This window comes from Eurosta solidaginis, chromosome 4 (assembly GCF_040869045.1).
Source record: "Eurosta solidaginis isolate ZX-2024a chromosome 4, ASM4086904v1, whole genome shotgun sequence".
Classification (NCBI taxonomy): domain Eukaryota; kingdom Metazoa; phylum Arthropoda; class Insecta; order Diptera; family Tephritidae; genus Eurosta; species Eurosta solidaginis.
In genome coordinates this window covers 160,072,301-160,090,504 of record NC_090322.1, presented here as the reverse complement: position 1 = coordinate 160,090,504, position 18,204 = coordinate 160,072,301, and the positions used below count along the sequence as shown (strand labels likewise).

General features: G+C 36.7%; 1 protein-coding gene across 13 annotated transcripts in view; it reads right to left on the bottom strand.

Annotated features, from left to right (window-relative positions):
* LOC137250548 (probable serine/threonine-protein kinase dyrk2) overlaps nt 1–18,204 on the bottom strand; it is a 106,059-nt gene that overhangs the window by 19,532 nt on the left and 68,323 nt on the right. For 12 of the 13 annotated variants that reach the window (XM_067783537.1, XM_067783545.1, XM_067783536.1 and 9 more), the window contains one exon: nt 843–969. In XM_067783537.1, coding sequence (XP_067639638.1) covers nt 843–969 — 127 coding nt within the window. The remainder of the gene's footprint in view (nt 1–842; nt 970–18,204) is intronic. The other variant, XM_067783549.1, reaches the window with a different exon arrangement.

Below are 18,204 nucleotides of genomic sequence, written 5' to 3'. Positions count from 1 at the left end.
CGAACGTTAGTAGAAGGTTGCAAATAAGAGGAATTGCACTAAAATCGTTACAATATGCATTTAGATTTCTCATCTAGAGTACGAATTACTCCTCTTCAATGCAATCACCCTCAAATGTTGCAAATATTCTTATACGGTTAGTCTAAGATAAATGATATTTGGGCGGGAGAAGGAGTTTAAAATTGGAAAGGAGAAAAGAGGCAAAGGAAGATGGAAAAAAGGATGGACAATCTAACAGAATAGGAACAAGCATATCAGTAAGGTTACTTGGAGATCCATATGAACGGGAAGTATGAGGAAGATGGAAAACTGACAATAATTTTTAAGCCAGTTTTCAGTCAAGAAAACGGCACCCGGGTCTTCTAGCATCGAAATGAAGCCGAGGAGAGAAGATAGTTATAGAAAATTCCACAAGATAAGCAAAAAAGTCCACCCTAAGGTAAAATTAATTAAGTGTTAGTTGTAATTAGTACAGGTTCTCTTCATAAGGTTTAATAATCGTCTGGTTATTAGGGATAATTTGAATTTGGAATAATTGAAGCGATCGTTATAAAAGCCGTATATGTATATCTAAAATGGATATAATTGTATGTATGTACATAGTACTCACTACAAGTATAAAGCTACTTACAAAAACATACTTGTAATACGCAATTTAAAAATTTGGAACCATAAAATATAAATATGAAAGTAATAAAGTCCTTTATTCGGCAACTGAGCAAAAACCAGAGTAAATAAATTGCAAACTAAATTAAAAGCGATTAGTAAGCAATAAATATTTTTAATTAGTTCTTTGTTATTGTATATAGATACATATATACAAGCAAGCATCTCCCACTTACCTGGATATGTTTTATTATTTACAACTAGCATGCGACTGTGCCTTAAACTATTTCTTGTTGGCGTATGACGTCCGGCAATTTTACTACCTTTTATATTCTGCGGCACTGTTGTGGACATGTAGACGGCCTGGAACAATACAATAATGATACACATTTTAATGATTAACTAATTAATAGAATTTTGTTAGAGGCATATAACTCAACGTTACTAATCAATATGTTATATAGAATGTAATAGTATGTTCATCATCAGTGGCGTAACTATACCATCTAGGTCCCGTGGGAAACTCTTTTGATGGGACCCTATCAATAAAAATCGTCACGTTGTACTCAGTTTAATTTTAATAAACTTCGAGATTTTTAGTGTAATCAATTACACGTTGTATATTACCCACTAAAGGCCATAGGACTTCTCTCTTAGGCAAGAGAGAATGGTCTGTAGTCCATGCTAGCCCAATGCGGAATACTGAATGCATTTACAATGAAATAAAAATAACAATTTAATTTCAATAAGGCATTTATTAAGAAAAATATTTTTTCGAGATTTCTGTTCCACAAAAGTGTCTATAACATCATTAAAGTTTAAAGATCGGGCTATAGAAATTTCAATATACCTGTAGTTACATAATCTGTCTTGTCTCGTAGTGCTCCTTAAGAAGGTTTTTATCAATTTTTGTTTTGAAACTGATCGTTAAGCACAAGCTGTAGTTACAGGAATTGTAAGAAATAACAGTAATGCAGTGCATACTTCAGGAAAGCTGCAAGACATAAAATCATTTTTTATTATTAATAAATTAGCAAGGTCTCTAATACACAACGATTTTTCTTTTTCGTCTCTGAAATTGGGTCGAAAACTGAGAAATTCTCTGACAAATTTCAAATTCAGATATATCTTTTTTATATGTATATCTCAAAAAATTGTAGCGCTGTTTTTAATATATAAATGTCATTTAAAACTTTTAAAGTGGAAGACTGCAAAACAATGGAATTTGAAACAATTTCATTAATTGGAATGAAACGCGATTTCAGTTGGTTTATAATGATGTCCAATACTCGATAAAATATGTTCACTTTCCGGATCTTGGACACGCTGATCTTCGCAAAGCTCATCAAAAGGGCGTTTTACCATCCTCTGGTGAGCTTTAGAAAATTCAGGGATAGTAAGTAGGATCTTCCGATGGAAAACCAACAACATTACAAAATTGATCTTCTTTTTGAGTCAAACAGCTTTATTTCTTTCATTTGATTTGCAATTTAACAGAATGTTTTCCTTAGCGCATTTTGGACTTCAACAAACCGAACTTTTAAAGCAAAAACGACATCATAACGTCCTGTCCATCTAGTTGGGTTTAATGTTTTTAATGTTATTGACGTTGAAGGCTCATTTCTTTATTAGATATAAAAATTGATAAAATATTGCATCTTTTGATACTATGCCCAAAAAAATTATAAATTTGTTGAATTGTTTCACAAAAAATTTCATATGACGTGTAACGTGTACATCTCTAAAAATGAATCAACTTCTTTTTGTTTAGTTTGGTTGAAATGCTTTACGATTAACTGGAAATTGTATTATGGTCTTTAGTTGTAACACGTTGGATTTTAAGCAGAACTTATAAAAATATACTTTTCAGATAAAATAAAATAAAATACTAAGGTACAATGTAAACAAAAAGATGATAAAAAATTTTAAGGACTACCTTTATATAAATGGACCAAAAAATGGAAGGCAATTTTTCCTTTAATACAGACATAGTCTTGTTGAATTTTGACTAAAAAACTTTAGCAATAGCTCTTGTAAAAAATCTTGGGATATAAACCTATGGTGGAGCGTAGTCTTTCAATTTATGGCAAACCATGTACTTGGGATTAACTAATTGATTATTTAAAATTTAAACGCGCGCTCTACCTTCATAATTTTAAATCCCAAAATTCTTTTACAGGAGCTGTTGTTTAATTTTTTAGTCAAAATTCAACAAGACTATGTCTGTATTAAAGGAAAATTTGCCTTATATTTTTTGGTCCATTTATATAAAGGTAGTCCTTAATATTTTTTTATCATCTTTTTATTTTCACTTTTTAAATACTGCCTACAAAAAGGCAAACGCAACTTTCATTAGTAATTTAAATAATTCCTAAGTGAAAATTCTTATCTTTATTTACTTGTTCAAAATAGCAAGATTTAATAGAATTAGTGAAATTTTCCCTGACAACACTGGCGAAAACAACAGAATTCCACTTCGCATCATAACAAGAAAATTCCACCTCGTTTGTCAGCTACATAATTTGCACAGCTGAAGATCGTGGTGAAATTCGCATACGCCCGAAAATATAAAAAAAAATCGTGGTGAAAGTCGCGTACGCCTAAAATGCAAGGACGTGCATTGAGTTGGGTCTTCAACGAGGTGGATTTCTACAACGCCTGCAACACTCAGGAGGCTAGCCATGAAGGTATGGCCTAATCTTCTAAATAGTTCGACTTGCGCGTTACGTAGCTCAAATTTTTTGATCAAACATTGCACTGTCTCCGAGTTTTAAACTATATTTCAGGTTTTAAGTCTCTAGATATCCAGGAAGTTAGTTAAAAATCGATTGCAAGATTCCCAATTTAAAGATAGTTTTCTTAATATCTCGATCCATGCGCCACCTAGCGGATTATTTTGATAAAATATTGCATTGTCACCAGGTTCTGACTTGCGGCCCAATATTCATATCTGTAACTCATCGGGAAGTTACTCGAAAATCGATCGCAAGATTCCCCTTGTTTTTAAAGGATTTGCAGTTATCTTGATTAGCGCGCCACCTAGCGGAACTTTGTTTTCTATAATTTGTATTGTCACCAGTTACTCAAAGATCGATCGCAAAATTTCCCTCTTTTTTCAGGGATTTGTAGTTATCTCAATTACCATGCCACCTAGCGGAACTTTGTTTTCTATAAATTGTATTGTGGCCGGGTCTCGAACTATGTGCTAAGTTACAAGTCTTTAGGTAACCGGGAAGTTAGTTAAAAAAGGATTGAAAAATTCCCAAATAAAAATTAATTTTCCTAATATCTCGATCCATGCGTCACCTAGCGGAATTTTTTTCATAAAATATTGCATTGTCACCGGGTTCTGACTTACGGGTCAAGTTTCATATCTCCAGCTCACCGGGAAGTTTCTCAAAAATCGATTGCAAGATTCCCCTCGTTTTTCAGGGATTTGTAGTTATCTCAATTAGCGCGCCACCTAGCGGAATTTTCTTTTATGTAAATTGTATTATCGCTGAGTATCGAAATATGTGCTAAGTTACAAGTCTCTAGGTAACGGGGAAGTTAGTTAAAAATGGATTGAAAGATTCCAAAATTAAAATTAATTTTCCTAATATATAGATCCATGCGCCACCTGGCGGATTTTTTTGATAAAATATTGCATTGTCACCGGGTTCTGATATACGGCTCAAGTTTCATATCTCCAGCTCACCGGGAAGTAATTCAAAAATCGATTGCAAGATTCCCCTCGTTTTTCAAGGATTTTCGTTTATCTCGATTCGTCTGCCACCTGGCGAAATTTTGTTCTCCACAAATTGTAGTGCCATCGACTCGCAAACTATGTGCTAAGTTTCAAGTCTCGGGATCAACGAGAAGTTAGTTAAAGTCAATCGCAAAATTTCCATTTTAAAATTAATTTTCTGTATATCTCGATCCGTGCGCCACCTAGCGGATTTTTTTCACTTGCATTGTAATGTCTCTCAGATCTGAAGTATTTTCTAAGTATCAAGTGTCTAGCTCAACGGGAAGTTACCGAAAAAGACTTTTCCGTTGGTCAAAAATTCGTATGGAAATGAGGGGACAAACATGAAAGCGACTTAATATAAAGGTATAAAAAATATTTTTGAGCTCGCGGCCTCTTGGGTCGGCCACCCTATTGTTACGCTACTGTTACTCATATATTTTTGTTTGTATGTTTTTGTTTATACAAGCTGAGGGGAAGCAGAAAGATATTTAAAATACCAATTACCATTTAAGTATGAAAGGTCTTAGTAGTGATTACTATTCTAGTGCTAATCAGCTCAGTCAAAAATCGTAAATCACGTAAGCCCTCTAGGTAATAGGCGCTCAGCTCTTTTCTGAGTACTTCGCGTCAGCTCCGTTCTGAGTCTCTCACGATGTCCACCATCTGTATTTACTCATAAGAATTCATATCAGTAATATTATTACTCTATGTTGGCGGCCGTTTCAAAAACGTCCTATCTCAGAATTTCTTTAAAAAATGCCAGATATGTAATCATAAATTTTGAAGTAAGATAGGGCGCTTATGAATTGAAAAATTATAAGAGAGGATGTTCTACTATGCGGAACCGAACAATTTTTACCAAGAGTGCAAAATTCACACTCCGAAAAAAAAATGTAGTCGGCAGCTACCTATTTTCATATAACTTCAGATATAACAAAAGTCCTCATAATTTTTTTAATTATATATTTATTTAATTATTATCTAAGTAATACAATATTCATACATATATATACACATATTTTATATTTACAATACAAGTCGTCGACGTGCCTTTCTCAAAATTGGATAGCATCTTCGTTTGTTCAATTTATAAAGCTCTTGTTGCCATTCTGGCAAAGAATATATTGTTCTAGGCGTTTCCACGTAGCCAGCAATTGAATGTGATGTCGTTCTTGACCGCATATTATCAAGTTTCGTGAAATCATTGCTCATATTCACGTCCAATTCGGTATCAATCCTTGCGACTTTCTTTAGAAACAAATTTTCTCTACGACGTCCAAGGCGATTTAAGATAATTGAAATCTGTCTGTGAAATTTGAATAGCCATGCTGCTAATAAAACAGTAAAGATGCGTTGAGCCAAGTTTTTAATTATTAAGGATTTCACTACGTCCATTCTGAAATGAGTATGTTTGCTTAGGATTTCAAAGTACAAATAAAATGTTCTGGAAGATTGCTTCTTTATATATCTTAATTTTGTTTTTGTTTTGTTACAAAAGCATGCTCGTACATATGTATGTACATATACTAAGTTGAACTCTGTTTTGTTTACACGTCTTATCTTATCTGACGACAATTCAAGTAATGGCTATTATATGACTCACACGTATATGTTTCTTTAGGTGCGTGTGTGTGTTGATTTTGCATCGTATCAAAAACAGGTAGTTTTCTGCATTCATGCTACAGCTGCACTTGCAGTTGTTTATCTTGCAGATGACCTTCTATGTGAGTAATATGCATATGTTTATGTATGTGATAAAAAAATAAACGAAAACAAATTTGTTTTCAATTTTACACAAAAGGTTATTGTTATTCTGGGATGAACCATATGATTGGTAAAGTTAGTAAACAAATAAATCAATTATGAAAGCGTTCAAGGAAAGAGATAGCTGGATACAGTTTTATTTACATGGACTCTGTGGAGAGAGCGTTGTTTACGAATTTTGTAATTGAAATTTAAGTAATTTCCCGATAAGCTACAAGCTTGAAACTTAGAATATAGTTCAGAAACCGATGACAATGCAATAAAAAGAAGAAAAAACTCCGCTAGGTGGCGCATGGAATGATATATTTCAAAAAAGCTTAAAAATCTGAGAAATAAGTTTCACATAAAATTTCAGACAACAAGGAATATTTATTTTTATAATAAATATAAGTAATTTGCTGGCAAATTTAACCGGTTAGATAAGTTTCTATACAAGAATTACATTCACTGTGCTGAGCGGAGCATTAAAAGTAATCTGAACTATTTCTGGACCTTTATCAAATCCAGACGGTCTCGTTCTTTTATTCCCACGTCAGTTTTTCTCGACGATAAAGCTGCTGAAGGGCCCAATGAGGTAGCTGATCTGTTTGCTGATTTTTTTAAGTCAAACTTTCTACTGATGAGAATTCCTCTTCTGCAAACTTTTCTTCGAACTTTAGCTCTTACCTAAATTTTGGTTCTCTTGTATTATCTGTTGAGGACATAGAGATGGGTCTGACTTCACTGAAGCCTTCGTCTGAGACCGACGTTGATGGCCTATCGGCGATTTTGCTAAAGAAATGCCCAGCTCTCATCGAACCTCTTAAAATAATGTTTAATTTATCTCTTTCATCAGGTACTTTCATTAATGATTGGAAAGTAGCACACATAGTTCCGATTTTGAAATCTGGTAAAAAGAATGATGTTCGGAACTATAGACCCATCTCGAAGCTCTCTTCCGTTTCAAAAATTTGAGTGCATCGTAAAAGACAAATTGTTCTTTGCAACCAAGTCGCTTATTTGTCATAATCAGCATGGCTTTGTACCAGGGCGGTCCACAGCCACGAACTTAGCTGTGTTCACCGACTACTGCAATACTGCCTTTTCGGCTGGATTCCAGGTTGACTGTGTATATACAGACTTTTCAAAAGCCTTTGATAAAGTTTCTCATATAGTACTACTTAAAAAACTAGCATTTATGGGCTTCCATTCCAGCTTTTTGAAGTGGATAAAATCGTATCTCACTGATAGACATTGTGTTGTTACCATTGATGGTGTGTTCTCACAACCTTTCATTGCCTCTTCTGGGGTACCGCAAGGGAGCGTCTTAGGCCCTCTACTATTTGTTCTGTTCATCAAGGACATTAGTAGCTGCTTTTCCTTCGCAAATTTTTTACTTTATGCCGATGACCTCAAAATATTCGCCAAAGTCCAAGATGCCTCTGATGAAGCGAAGCTTCAATGCGATATCAACGCTGTTCATTCATGGTGTCTTCGTTTTCGTCTCCCTTTAAACATAAAGAAATGTTTTAAAATGACATTTGCTAAAATTTTGCATTTTCGAAGTACGTCTTACCATATTTCTAATACTGTTTCAGAATGTTGTCGAAGTAAAGGACCTAGGAGTTTTGTTTGACCCGAAACTGTCTTTTAACAAACATGTTGATTTCATCATTGCGAAGGCCTACTCTGTTCTAGGCTTTATTCGTCGGAACTGCACCAAGTTCTCAGACCCTTATACACTTAAAATGTTGTATATAACTTTTGTTCGCTCAAATCTTGAATATGCAGTTTTTGTCTGGAGGCCGTATAACCAGATATCAATAAAAAGAATAGAACGTATTCAAAAGGTGTTCATTAATTTCGCTTTACGGTCCCTCAAATTTGATACTCCCATTCCACCCTATGCATCCCGTATTATGCTACTTGACCTACAATCTCTCGAAACCCGTAGGTCAATCTTATCTTTGACTTTCATGTTTAATGTTATTCATGGTACGATAGATTGTCCTTATCTTCTGGAAAGGATTACTTTTAACATTCCAAGGCGAAATCTTCGCGTCACCTATCCTTTTTACTGGAAAAAAGTCAAAACTAAATTTGCCAGTAATGCTCCTCTTGCAAGATCTATGCGCGAATTTAATATTCTATCTCAGAGTATTTCCCTTGATTTTTCCTTGGGAAAACAAGCTTTTTTGAATATTTTACTCTCTTATTTTAAGCAGGTATGTTTCATTTTGTAACCTACACCATGGTTATTAGTCTGTAAGAAATATTCTTTCATAGACAGTATTGAATAAATATAAATATAAATATAAAATCTTATTTTTAGCCCAATTTTGCTAATATTTGGAACACATATTACATACAGAAATAGAAATCGCTTTATAAAAAAAAAATTCCCGGTAGGTGCCGCAAGGATCGGAATATTAAAAAAAACTTGTATTTGTGGTCGGATTTGGCTCATATTTGGAACAAATATTACATACAGTCCGGCAGAAGTGACATCGAATTACCCAGGAATTCGAGGCACAAGGATTATGTATTGAGGAGTAAGATTTTAACAAATTGTCAGGAAAGAGTCCTTGTAATAATGAGGCACTGAATGAACTAAATAGAATGAGAAATAATAGGCAATTAAATAAAAACTGAAAACTTTAAAAATAAAATAATTAAAAAAAAATTTTAGTTAAACGGTTTTATTGAAAATAATAATTACATTACGTAATAATAATACTAAAAGCTAGAAAATAATTAGGTAGGTCGCGCGCCCAACGCTTTTATTTATTTGTCTGATTAATGCCCTAGATTGATGAGGAGTGTGATGAAAAGACCTATGACCTACCTAATTATTTTCTAACTTTTAGTATTATTATTACTTAATGTAAGTATTCTTTTTAATAAAAGCGTTTAACTGTATTTTAATTAGGGAGACTTGCTCATATTGCTTTATGCAATTGTTTTTTTTTTTTTTTGATATCATAGAAAAATTGCAAAGTTTACAACGGCGATGGTTACTAGGACATGTTTCTGAATTTCACTTCTTCATTGGCCAGCTTTTTGGGAGCTGAGTATTGAACTCGAATCTCCAACATTCATACTAGTGTAAAGGCAGATGCCTTTAACCACTCAGCCACATGAATGCCCCACTGCGCGCTTTGTAATTGGTCTCTAAGTGTTGCTTTTTTGTTGCCCTTTTATTCACCATTTAGGTGAAATTCAGAAAAATGTCCTAGCAACCATCGCTGTTTGCAAACTTTACAATTTTTTTCTAATTCCAATAATATAACCGTTTAACTTAATTTTTTTTTTTAATTATTTTTATTTTGCTGTGTTTAGCAGATAGTTGTACTTAAACTTTCATCAGATTTCGCTAATAAATTATTTCTACTTCTTTTTTTGGATGGTTTAAGAAAAACTTCCAACAATTTTGTAACTGAAACTAAAGAAACCAATCTCAAACACATATTCGAAAAAGTTCGAGGAATCGAGAATATTTCGAACTTTCTATTTAGAATTTTTGAAAACTTTACGTATTACCATTGCGCGACCTATCCCTTGTAAGTACTTTGTCGTACTAAAATTAATAAATTTTTCGAATTTTTTAGAAAACATATTTAGATTAGTTTAAATAGTTTCACTTAAAAATTTAATAGGAAGTTTATACTTATATTTAAGAATTCATGAGCTTAACACCGGCTTATAATAATTGAATTTCAATTATTATGTTTTCTAAGAGAAACTGAAAAGAAAGAAACATTTACTGGCATTTACTGCGGTGGACCCATTTCGAAAACCGCCAACGTAATCATCATCAGGCAATTTTGTAATGTTATATCAAAGGTTTCACCGGGATTTGAACCGTGAATCACATGGTGAAACCGCAGCAGCATTTAACACTAGACCATCCTGCTGGTATTTGTTTTCATACACTAATAGGAAGTTGTTTAATTATCTAATATATATTATAAATGGGAAAGTTTGGATGTTAAGATGTTTGGATGTTTAGATGTTTGGATGTTTGGATGTTTGGATGTTTGGATGTTTGGATGTTTGGATGTTTATCCAGACGTTTGTCTTTGTGACTCAATAACGCAAGAACGGCTGGACCGATTTGGATGAAATTTTGCACACATATAGCCAATAGTCTAGAAGGATCTACTAGCTATATATTTTTCAAAATGGGCGTGGTCCCCGCCCCCTAGGAACAGTTATAATTTAATTATTATATTTTTTCGTCTTTGCGCCTGAATCACGCCAGAATGGCTACACGTATTTTGATGACATTTGGGACACAGACAGTAGTCTACTAGCGACATTTTTTTCGAACATGGAAAGAGGGGTGGGGTCCCACGACCCTTCGAGAAATTATTTTTCATAATTTTTACACATTATAACTTTACGTATACTGGCCTTCACCAATATCACAGACTCAAGGCGTCAAATAAGTCGAGGGCTTACAAAGTAAGCAGTGACACCCTCCGCCCGCCCCCCTTTATCTCCCCCTCTGGTGTAAAATCCATAAATTGTTATAACTCAATCTAAATTTTCTCCTAAATCAATAGTTTTTGGTATCTGGTACATACAGAACGAGATCTAGACAATTTTGGAGGAACGATCAGTGGTCCTCTCCTCTACTCCCGCCATCCGCCCTCCATCAATTGTTTTTATTAGCACGCTTTTATTAGCTTTACCTGTATGTTTCTATCTAACTTTTTATTCGCTCCAATGCGCCTGCTGCGTTATTAACATGGTTTTATAATTAGCTTCACCTTATTTGTAATCCCGTAAGGGTCATATCGAGACCCTTCCGGGATCATTTCTGGATGGTTTTCGGGATCGGTCCGGGATTACGCCGGGGTAATTTCGGGACTTTTTCGGGACTATTTCGGGATCATTTTGGGACCCTTCCGGGATCATTTCTGTATAGTTTACGGGATCCGTCCGGGATCCCGTCGGGGTTATTTTGGAACATTTTCGGGATTATTCCGGAATCATTTCGGGACTATTTCGCGATCATTTGGGGACCCTTCCGGCATCATTTCTGGATGGTTTTTGGGATTCGTCCGGCATACCGTCGGGTTCATTTCGGGACTTTTTCTCGACTAATACGGGATCATTTGCGGGCCCTTTCGGCATCATTTCTAGATAGTTGTCGGGATCCGTTCGGGATCCCGTTAGGGTCTTTTCGGAACTATTAGGTGATCATTTGAGGACATTTCCGGCATCATTTCTGGATAGTTTTCGGGATCCTTTCGGGGTCCAGTCAGGGTCATTTCGGGACTTTTTCGGGATCATTTAGAGATGGCTTTCAGGATTCGTCCGGGAACCCGTCAGGGTAATTTCTGAACTTTTCCGAGACTATTTCGGGATACTTTTGGGACCTTCCCAAGATCATTTCTGGATGGATTTTGGGATCAGTCCGGGATGCCGTCAGGGTCATTTTGGTATTAGGTGATCATTTGAGGACCTTTCCGGCATCACTTCTGGATGGTTATCGGTATCCGATCAGGATCCCCTCGGAATCATTGCGGGACTTTTTCGGGATCATTTGGGGTCCCTCCCAAGATCATTTCTGGATGGATTTCGGGATCTATCCGGGATCCCGTCAGGGTCATTTAGGGGTGCGTTCGAGATCCCGTCAGGGTCATTTCGGGACTTCTTCGGGAATATATCGGGATCATTTCTGGATGGTTTTCGCGATCCATCGTGGATCCCCTCGGAGCCATTTCGGAACTTTTTCTGGAGTTAGTCGGGATAATTTAGGGACCCTTCCTGGATATTTTCTGGATGGTTTCTGAGATCCGTCCGGGAGCCCGTCAGGGTAATTTCGGAACTTTTTCGGGACTATTTCGGGATCAATTTGGTACCCTTCAGGCATCATTTCTGTGTGGTTATCTGGATAAGTCTAGAATCGTGTCGTTGTCATTTCGGGTTTTTTGGGACTACTTCGGGAACTTTTGGAAACACTTCCGGGGCGTTTCTGGATGGTTTTCGGGATCCGTCCGCGATAGCGTCCGGCCCATTTCGTGTCTTTTTCTGGATAATTTCGTTATCATTTTGGGATCCTATCAGGTTATCTGCTCATAAAGTTCTTTTTTTTACTCAATTACAAAAATAAAATGCATTAGACAGAAAAAAAATTTTAAACAGATAACTTTATAAGCAGGCTAACGTGAATAGCCCACATATTTCATTTTCTCCTTGCGGACGGGGCCACGGGTAAAGGCTAGTCTTTTCTATAAATGTCTACTGACTGCTACCTGGTGTGGCGGTACCCTACCACACCGAAGATCCTGGGTTTACGCCCCAGGCAAAGCAACATCAAAATTTAAAAAACAATTATTTTCAATTGGAAAAAAGTTTTTCAAAGGGCGTCCCTCGGTAGTGATTTGGCAAACGATCCGCTCCATGTATTTCTGCCATGAACAGCTTCTCAGTGAAAACTCATCTGGCTTGCTGTTGCCGTTCTGAGTCTGCAAACAAACTTGTAGCAAAAACTTAAAGAAGCACGACGCAATCTGAAGGAAAGTTATCACGACTTACATTTATTATACTCAGCTGAGCAGAGCTCACAGAGTATATTAACTTTGTTCGCATAACGGTAATACGTAACGGCATAAACTAATCGAAAAAGATATAGACTTCTATATATCAAAATGATCTGAGTGATAAAAGAAATTCATTTAGCCATGTTCGTCCGTCCGTCCGTCTGCCCGTCCGTCTGTAAACACGATAACTTCAATAAATTTTGAAGTATCTTGATTAAATTTGGTATGTGGGTTCCTGGGCGCTCATCTCAGATCGCCATTTAAAATGAACGAAATCGGACTACAATCACGCCCACTTTTTCGATATCGAAAATTTCGAAAAACCGAAAAAGTGCGACAATTCATTACCAAAGACGGGTAAAGCGATGAAACTTGGTAGGTGCGATGATCTTATGACGCAATATAGAAAATTAGAAAAATTTTGGACAATGGGCGTGGCACCGCCAACTTTTAAAAGAAGGTAATTTAAAAGTTTTGCAAGCTGTAATTTGGCAGTCGTTGAAGATATCATGATGAAATTTGGTAGGAACGATACTCCTATTACTATATGTGTTTTTAAAAAAATTAGCGAAATCGGATGACGAACACGCCCACTTTTAAAATTTCTTTTTTTTTAAGTCAAATTTTAACAAAAAATTTAATATCGTTACAGTATAAAAGTAAATTATGTCAACATTCGACTCCAGTAATGAATGATATGGTGCAACAATATACAAAGATAAAAGAAAATTTCAAAATGGGCGTAACTCCGTATTCGTCTAGAATACTTTTGATGCCATAAGTCGAACAAAAATTGACCAATCCTTGTGAAATTTGGTAGGGGCATAGATTCTATGGCGATATCTGTTTTCTGTGAAAATGGGTGTGACACCTACCATATTAAGTAGAAGAAAATGAAAAAGTTCTGCAGGGCGAAATCAAAAGCCCTTGGAATCATGGCAGGAATACCGTTCGTTTTATGACATATATAAATAAATTAGCGGTACCCGACAGAAGATGTTCTGGGTCAACCTGGTCCACATTTTGGTCGATATCTCGAAAAAGCCTTCACATATACAACTAAGGGCTACTCCCTTTTATTATTTATTATTATTTATTTATTATTTAAAGTCGACGACAAACTAAGATCGATTGCATAATATAAAAGATATATAAATATACAACTCAAAAGATAAAATTTAAGATATATCGAGATTTTAACAATGTTATATTACAAACAAAGAAATATTAATGAACATTACTATTTAATTTCAGAATATAATAATAATGAGAAATATGAGCAGAAATAATTCTTATACCGAGATCTTATACTGGCGGAATGCATCAGATTCCGCTCAGCATGACTTCGGAATGCACTGGATTCCAATCTCCCTGTTGGAATGCTACAATATTCCAATCAGCATGTCATGGGCATCCGGCAGTGCTAAGAGTAGTGTAATGAGGATACGCCATCACAAGGCATAAAAAAGTAATATGACCTGTGTTGTTGGAATGCACCAGATTCCAATCAGCTCGATGCCTGACCCATAAGATTATACTGCCGGAATGCATACGATTCCGGTCAGTGACTCATGAAAAAGCATGTTTTTTACGTTGTTGGAATGCACCAGATTCCAATCAACACAGTACTGTCTTGTTCCTTCTTAATGATACATGTTGATAAATGTTCCTCCATCCTTAAGCGAGATAGTTCCTGTTTTTTATGGAAGGAATAAAATGCCGGCAAATTAAATTAGCTTGTATCTCTTAAATTAGATAGGCAAATATTGCATAACGTATAGTGACAAAAGTACATTCAAGACTGATGCAGCTATACAAGTCATTGTAGTGCGCGCACCAGATAAGAAGAGGATTATTTTTAGCAAAGTTTCGTCGACAAAGGGGTAAATAGAATGGAACGTAGGGTCTGGATACTCTGGGGGGAACCGCAAAAAACAAGCGGCTGAGGAGGTCCGCTGAATCAATTTCTCCAATAATGAGCTTATGGATGAACAATACCCCCACTAATATTCTCCGATTTTCCAGGGTGGGTAAGTTAATAAGAAGAAGCCTACTTCTGTATGGAGGGAGGTGGAGACTTGAGTCCCAATTAAGGCCGCGCAATGCAAATATCAAAAATTGCTTTTGAACTGACTCAAGACGCTTTATATGCTTTTGAGAAACAGGGGACCAAACGCATGAGCAATACTCGAGTATTGGATGAACCAGCGATGTGTAAAGAACCTTAGTGAGGTACGGATCATCGAACTCTTTAGCCCATCTTTTAACAAATCCAAGTAAACCCAACGCTTTGTTGGCTATAGATGAAATATGCATGTTAAAATTCAATTTCGGGTCAAAAAGGACACCTAGATCATTTGCAATAGATATACGCTCCAAAGGCGTACCATCTATTACATAAGATTTCAATGCTGGCTTCACTCGATGAAATGTCATATGCTTACATTTAGAGCAATTTAAAGCTAGTAAATTTGTTGTGCACCAACATTGGAACGAGTCCAAGTCGGCCTGAAGAAGATCCAAGGAACTCAAATCGGTAGGACAGTAAGTGTAGCAAAGTTTTACATCATCCGTATACATTATAGTATGGGAATATAATATTGTCTGTGGCAAGTCATTAATGAAAAGGGCAAAGAGCAAAATGACTTTCCTGGGGTACGCCGGAGGAAACTCCGAACGATTCCGACAGATTGCACTTGAACAGGACTTTTTGGGTCCGGTTAGAAAGATAGCTTTTCAGCCACATTAATAGGTGAAACGGAAAGCCCAGTAAATCAAGCTTATGAATAAGCAACTCATGGTTGACGGTATCAAATGCTTTGCTGAAGTCCGTGTAGATGACATCCGTTTTCTTGTTCGCTAAAAATCCTTCCATAACTATAGAGGTGAAGACAAGCAAATTTGTAGTGGTTGACCTTTGACGAATAAAGCCGTGTTGGCATGGAGATAAAAGACTAGAACACTGATATTGGAGTTGACTGGTAACAATCTGTTCAAAGACTTTAGGAATGACTGAAAGTTTAGCAATACCCCTGTAGTTTTCAACTTTTGACCTACTACCTTTTTTATGCAGGGATATAATAAAAGACTGTTTCCAAAGTGCCGGGAATGACGCAGATCCTAGAGATAGCTCAAATAACTTTAAAATAGGCTCATACATGTTTTCGGCGCAGTACCTAAGCACGCAACTAAGAACATCGTCCGGTCCCAGAGAAAAGGTGGGCTTCAAAGATTGAAGACTCTGAAGAACAATATTACCATCAATAGCAGGATTCCTAATGTAATTCGAGCTATCTAAGCGATAGGGATATTGACCGGAATGAAAACCACTGGATGAATACGTGGATTTAAAGAACTCAGAAAATAGTTCAGCAACGTCGTCATCAGTGCAAGCTTTTTTACCTCCAAAGGATACCCAGCAGTTTTCCGCTTTGAATTTACGAAACTGTAACACTTTTTTGGATTTCTAAAAAATTGGGCTTTACAACAACTCAAGTAATTTTTATAACAAAGCTGATTAAGACGGTGAAATTTAGGACGACCTATTAGATATTTAGAGAGGTCTGCAGATGCTCCAGATTTCTTGAATCTCTTATAAAGCCTGGATTTTATGTTATTAAGTCTGATAAGTTGCCTTGAAAACCAAGGGGGCTTATTCGAACATAGGGTATAGCGAGAAGGAATGCAGGTATCAAAGACGCCATCAAGCGTACTGTAAAATATAGATAGCTGAATCGACATCAGTGCAAGCATAGAGATCCGACCAATCATGAGAAGCCAACAGATCATTGAGCATAATGAAATTCGCTTTGTAGAAGCATCTAGATCGGGGACGAGACTGTACTTGAATCCTACGGGGTAGGCTGATATCAAGTGATATCTCTAGCGTAGGGTGAAGAGGGTCTTCTGGAAGGGATAAAGGTGGTATTTGCGTAAGGGCAGTACCCACCGAGCCATCCACAAATACTAAATCCAGCATTTTATTTCCACTATTTGGAACATTGTTAATCTGTAAAAGAGATGAGTCTAACACGCAATTGAGAAACTCATGTTGAGCAGTGGGAGTTAAAAAGTTTGAATCACTTATTTAAGTTAAAGTCACGAACAACAACAAGTCGATCGTTATCTCCCAACTGCGAATGCAAATCGCAGATGGCCGAGCTATGACAAGCATAAACATCCATATCCGAACGAGGTGGTATATACGAGCAGCAAACAATTACGCTATAGCTACCGAATGAAAGCCTAACTGCTATGAATTCGATATGAGAGATATTGTCCAGCGAAATCAACTCAGATGATAGGTTAGATTCAACAGCAATAAGGACACCTCCCGCTCTAGAGATGCGATCACGCCGATAAACAGCATATTTATTTGAAAAACCTCAGAATTGTAATTATCAGGCTTTAGCCAGGTCTCCGTAAAAGCTACAACTTGTGCAGAAAAGTTGAAAGAATTAAGGAAGAATGGAACAAGTTTTGATCGTAAACCACGAACATTTTGGTAATTAATGAGAAGACGGGACAGATCAGCAATTACCTTTGTGTTGTTATTACTGTGTTCGTCATACCGTTTTTTGGCTGTAATAAAACAGTTTCGGCCCTCGCCTTTCTCGTGAACAAGTGAACCACATTATGCTTGGGCCAAAAAGAGGAATCAAGTACCTTATCGAAATATTCATCTGAAAGGGATATTTTAAATAAGGAGATGTCTCTCTCATATTTAAAGTTATATTTATACACATTGATGTTACTAGTGGGTGCAACACCAAGTTTAGAGCAAACGTAATGAGCAATGTCATTTTCGGTAAGCGAGGCGTGTAATCGGGACACAAATACAGCCCTACGAGGTGGCACGGCAGTCACCTGCAAAGGAGTAGCGGATAACGCACCAGAGAGCTGGGAAGGTGCGGCCGTTATAGAACAGTTGACAGAGAACGCATTGCTTGACCTCGCGTTGGTTATCGAGCCCGTACTATTTTTTTCAGGTACACTTGTATCGCTAGCAACAACCCCAGTATCGGTAACTGTTATTGTTGGACGAGACCGGTGGAGGTGTAGGATGAATTGGGGAGTCCAGCGAAATACGTAGAACAAACAGCCGCAAAGGTACCACTATTAGTTCGTGCATCGTTTAATTTGCCAGAGATCGTCTCACTGGAAGTCTCGACACAACCTTGTGGAGATTCCTGAGCTGCATTGTTGTCATAACGTCTTTGGTAAGCCTGTTCGTATCAGTCAACGCGGTTGAAGAGTAATTCGTAGGAGGACAGCTTTGCCCCTGACTCGAAGACAAGTTGGAGTCATTGTTGGGCATACATTTCTTACTTGGGGATTCAGATATCACTTTCAATTTTTTAAAGTGAGCTTCCATCGTTTTGAATCTTTCGTTAAGGTCACGAAACCCAATAAAAATGTTGTTGAACTCTTTCTGAGTTTGCCTCATAAAACCTCGCATGTCATTTTCTACGGAACGACAATCATGACAAGTCCAGTTCAGTCCAATTTTGCTGGATATTAGGTCAACCACCCGACCACCTATGTGAGAGAAACCGGCACAGATAACATGAGCCA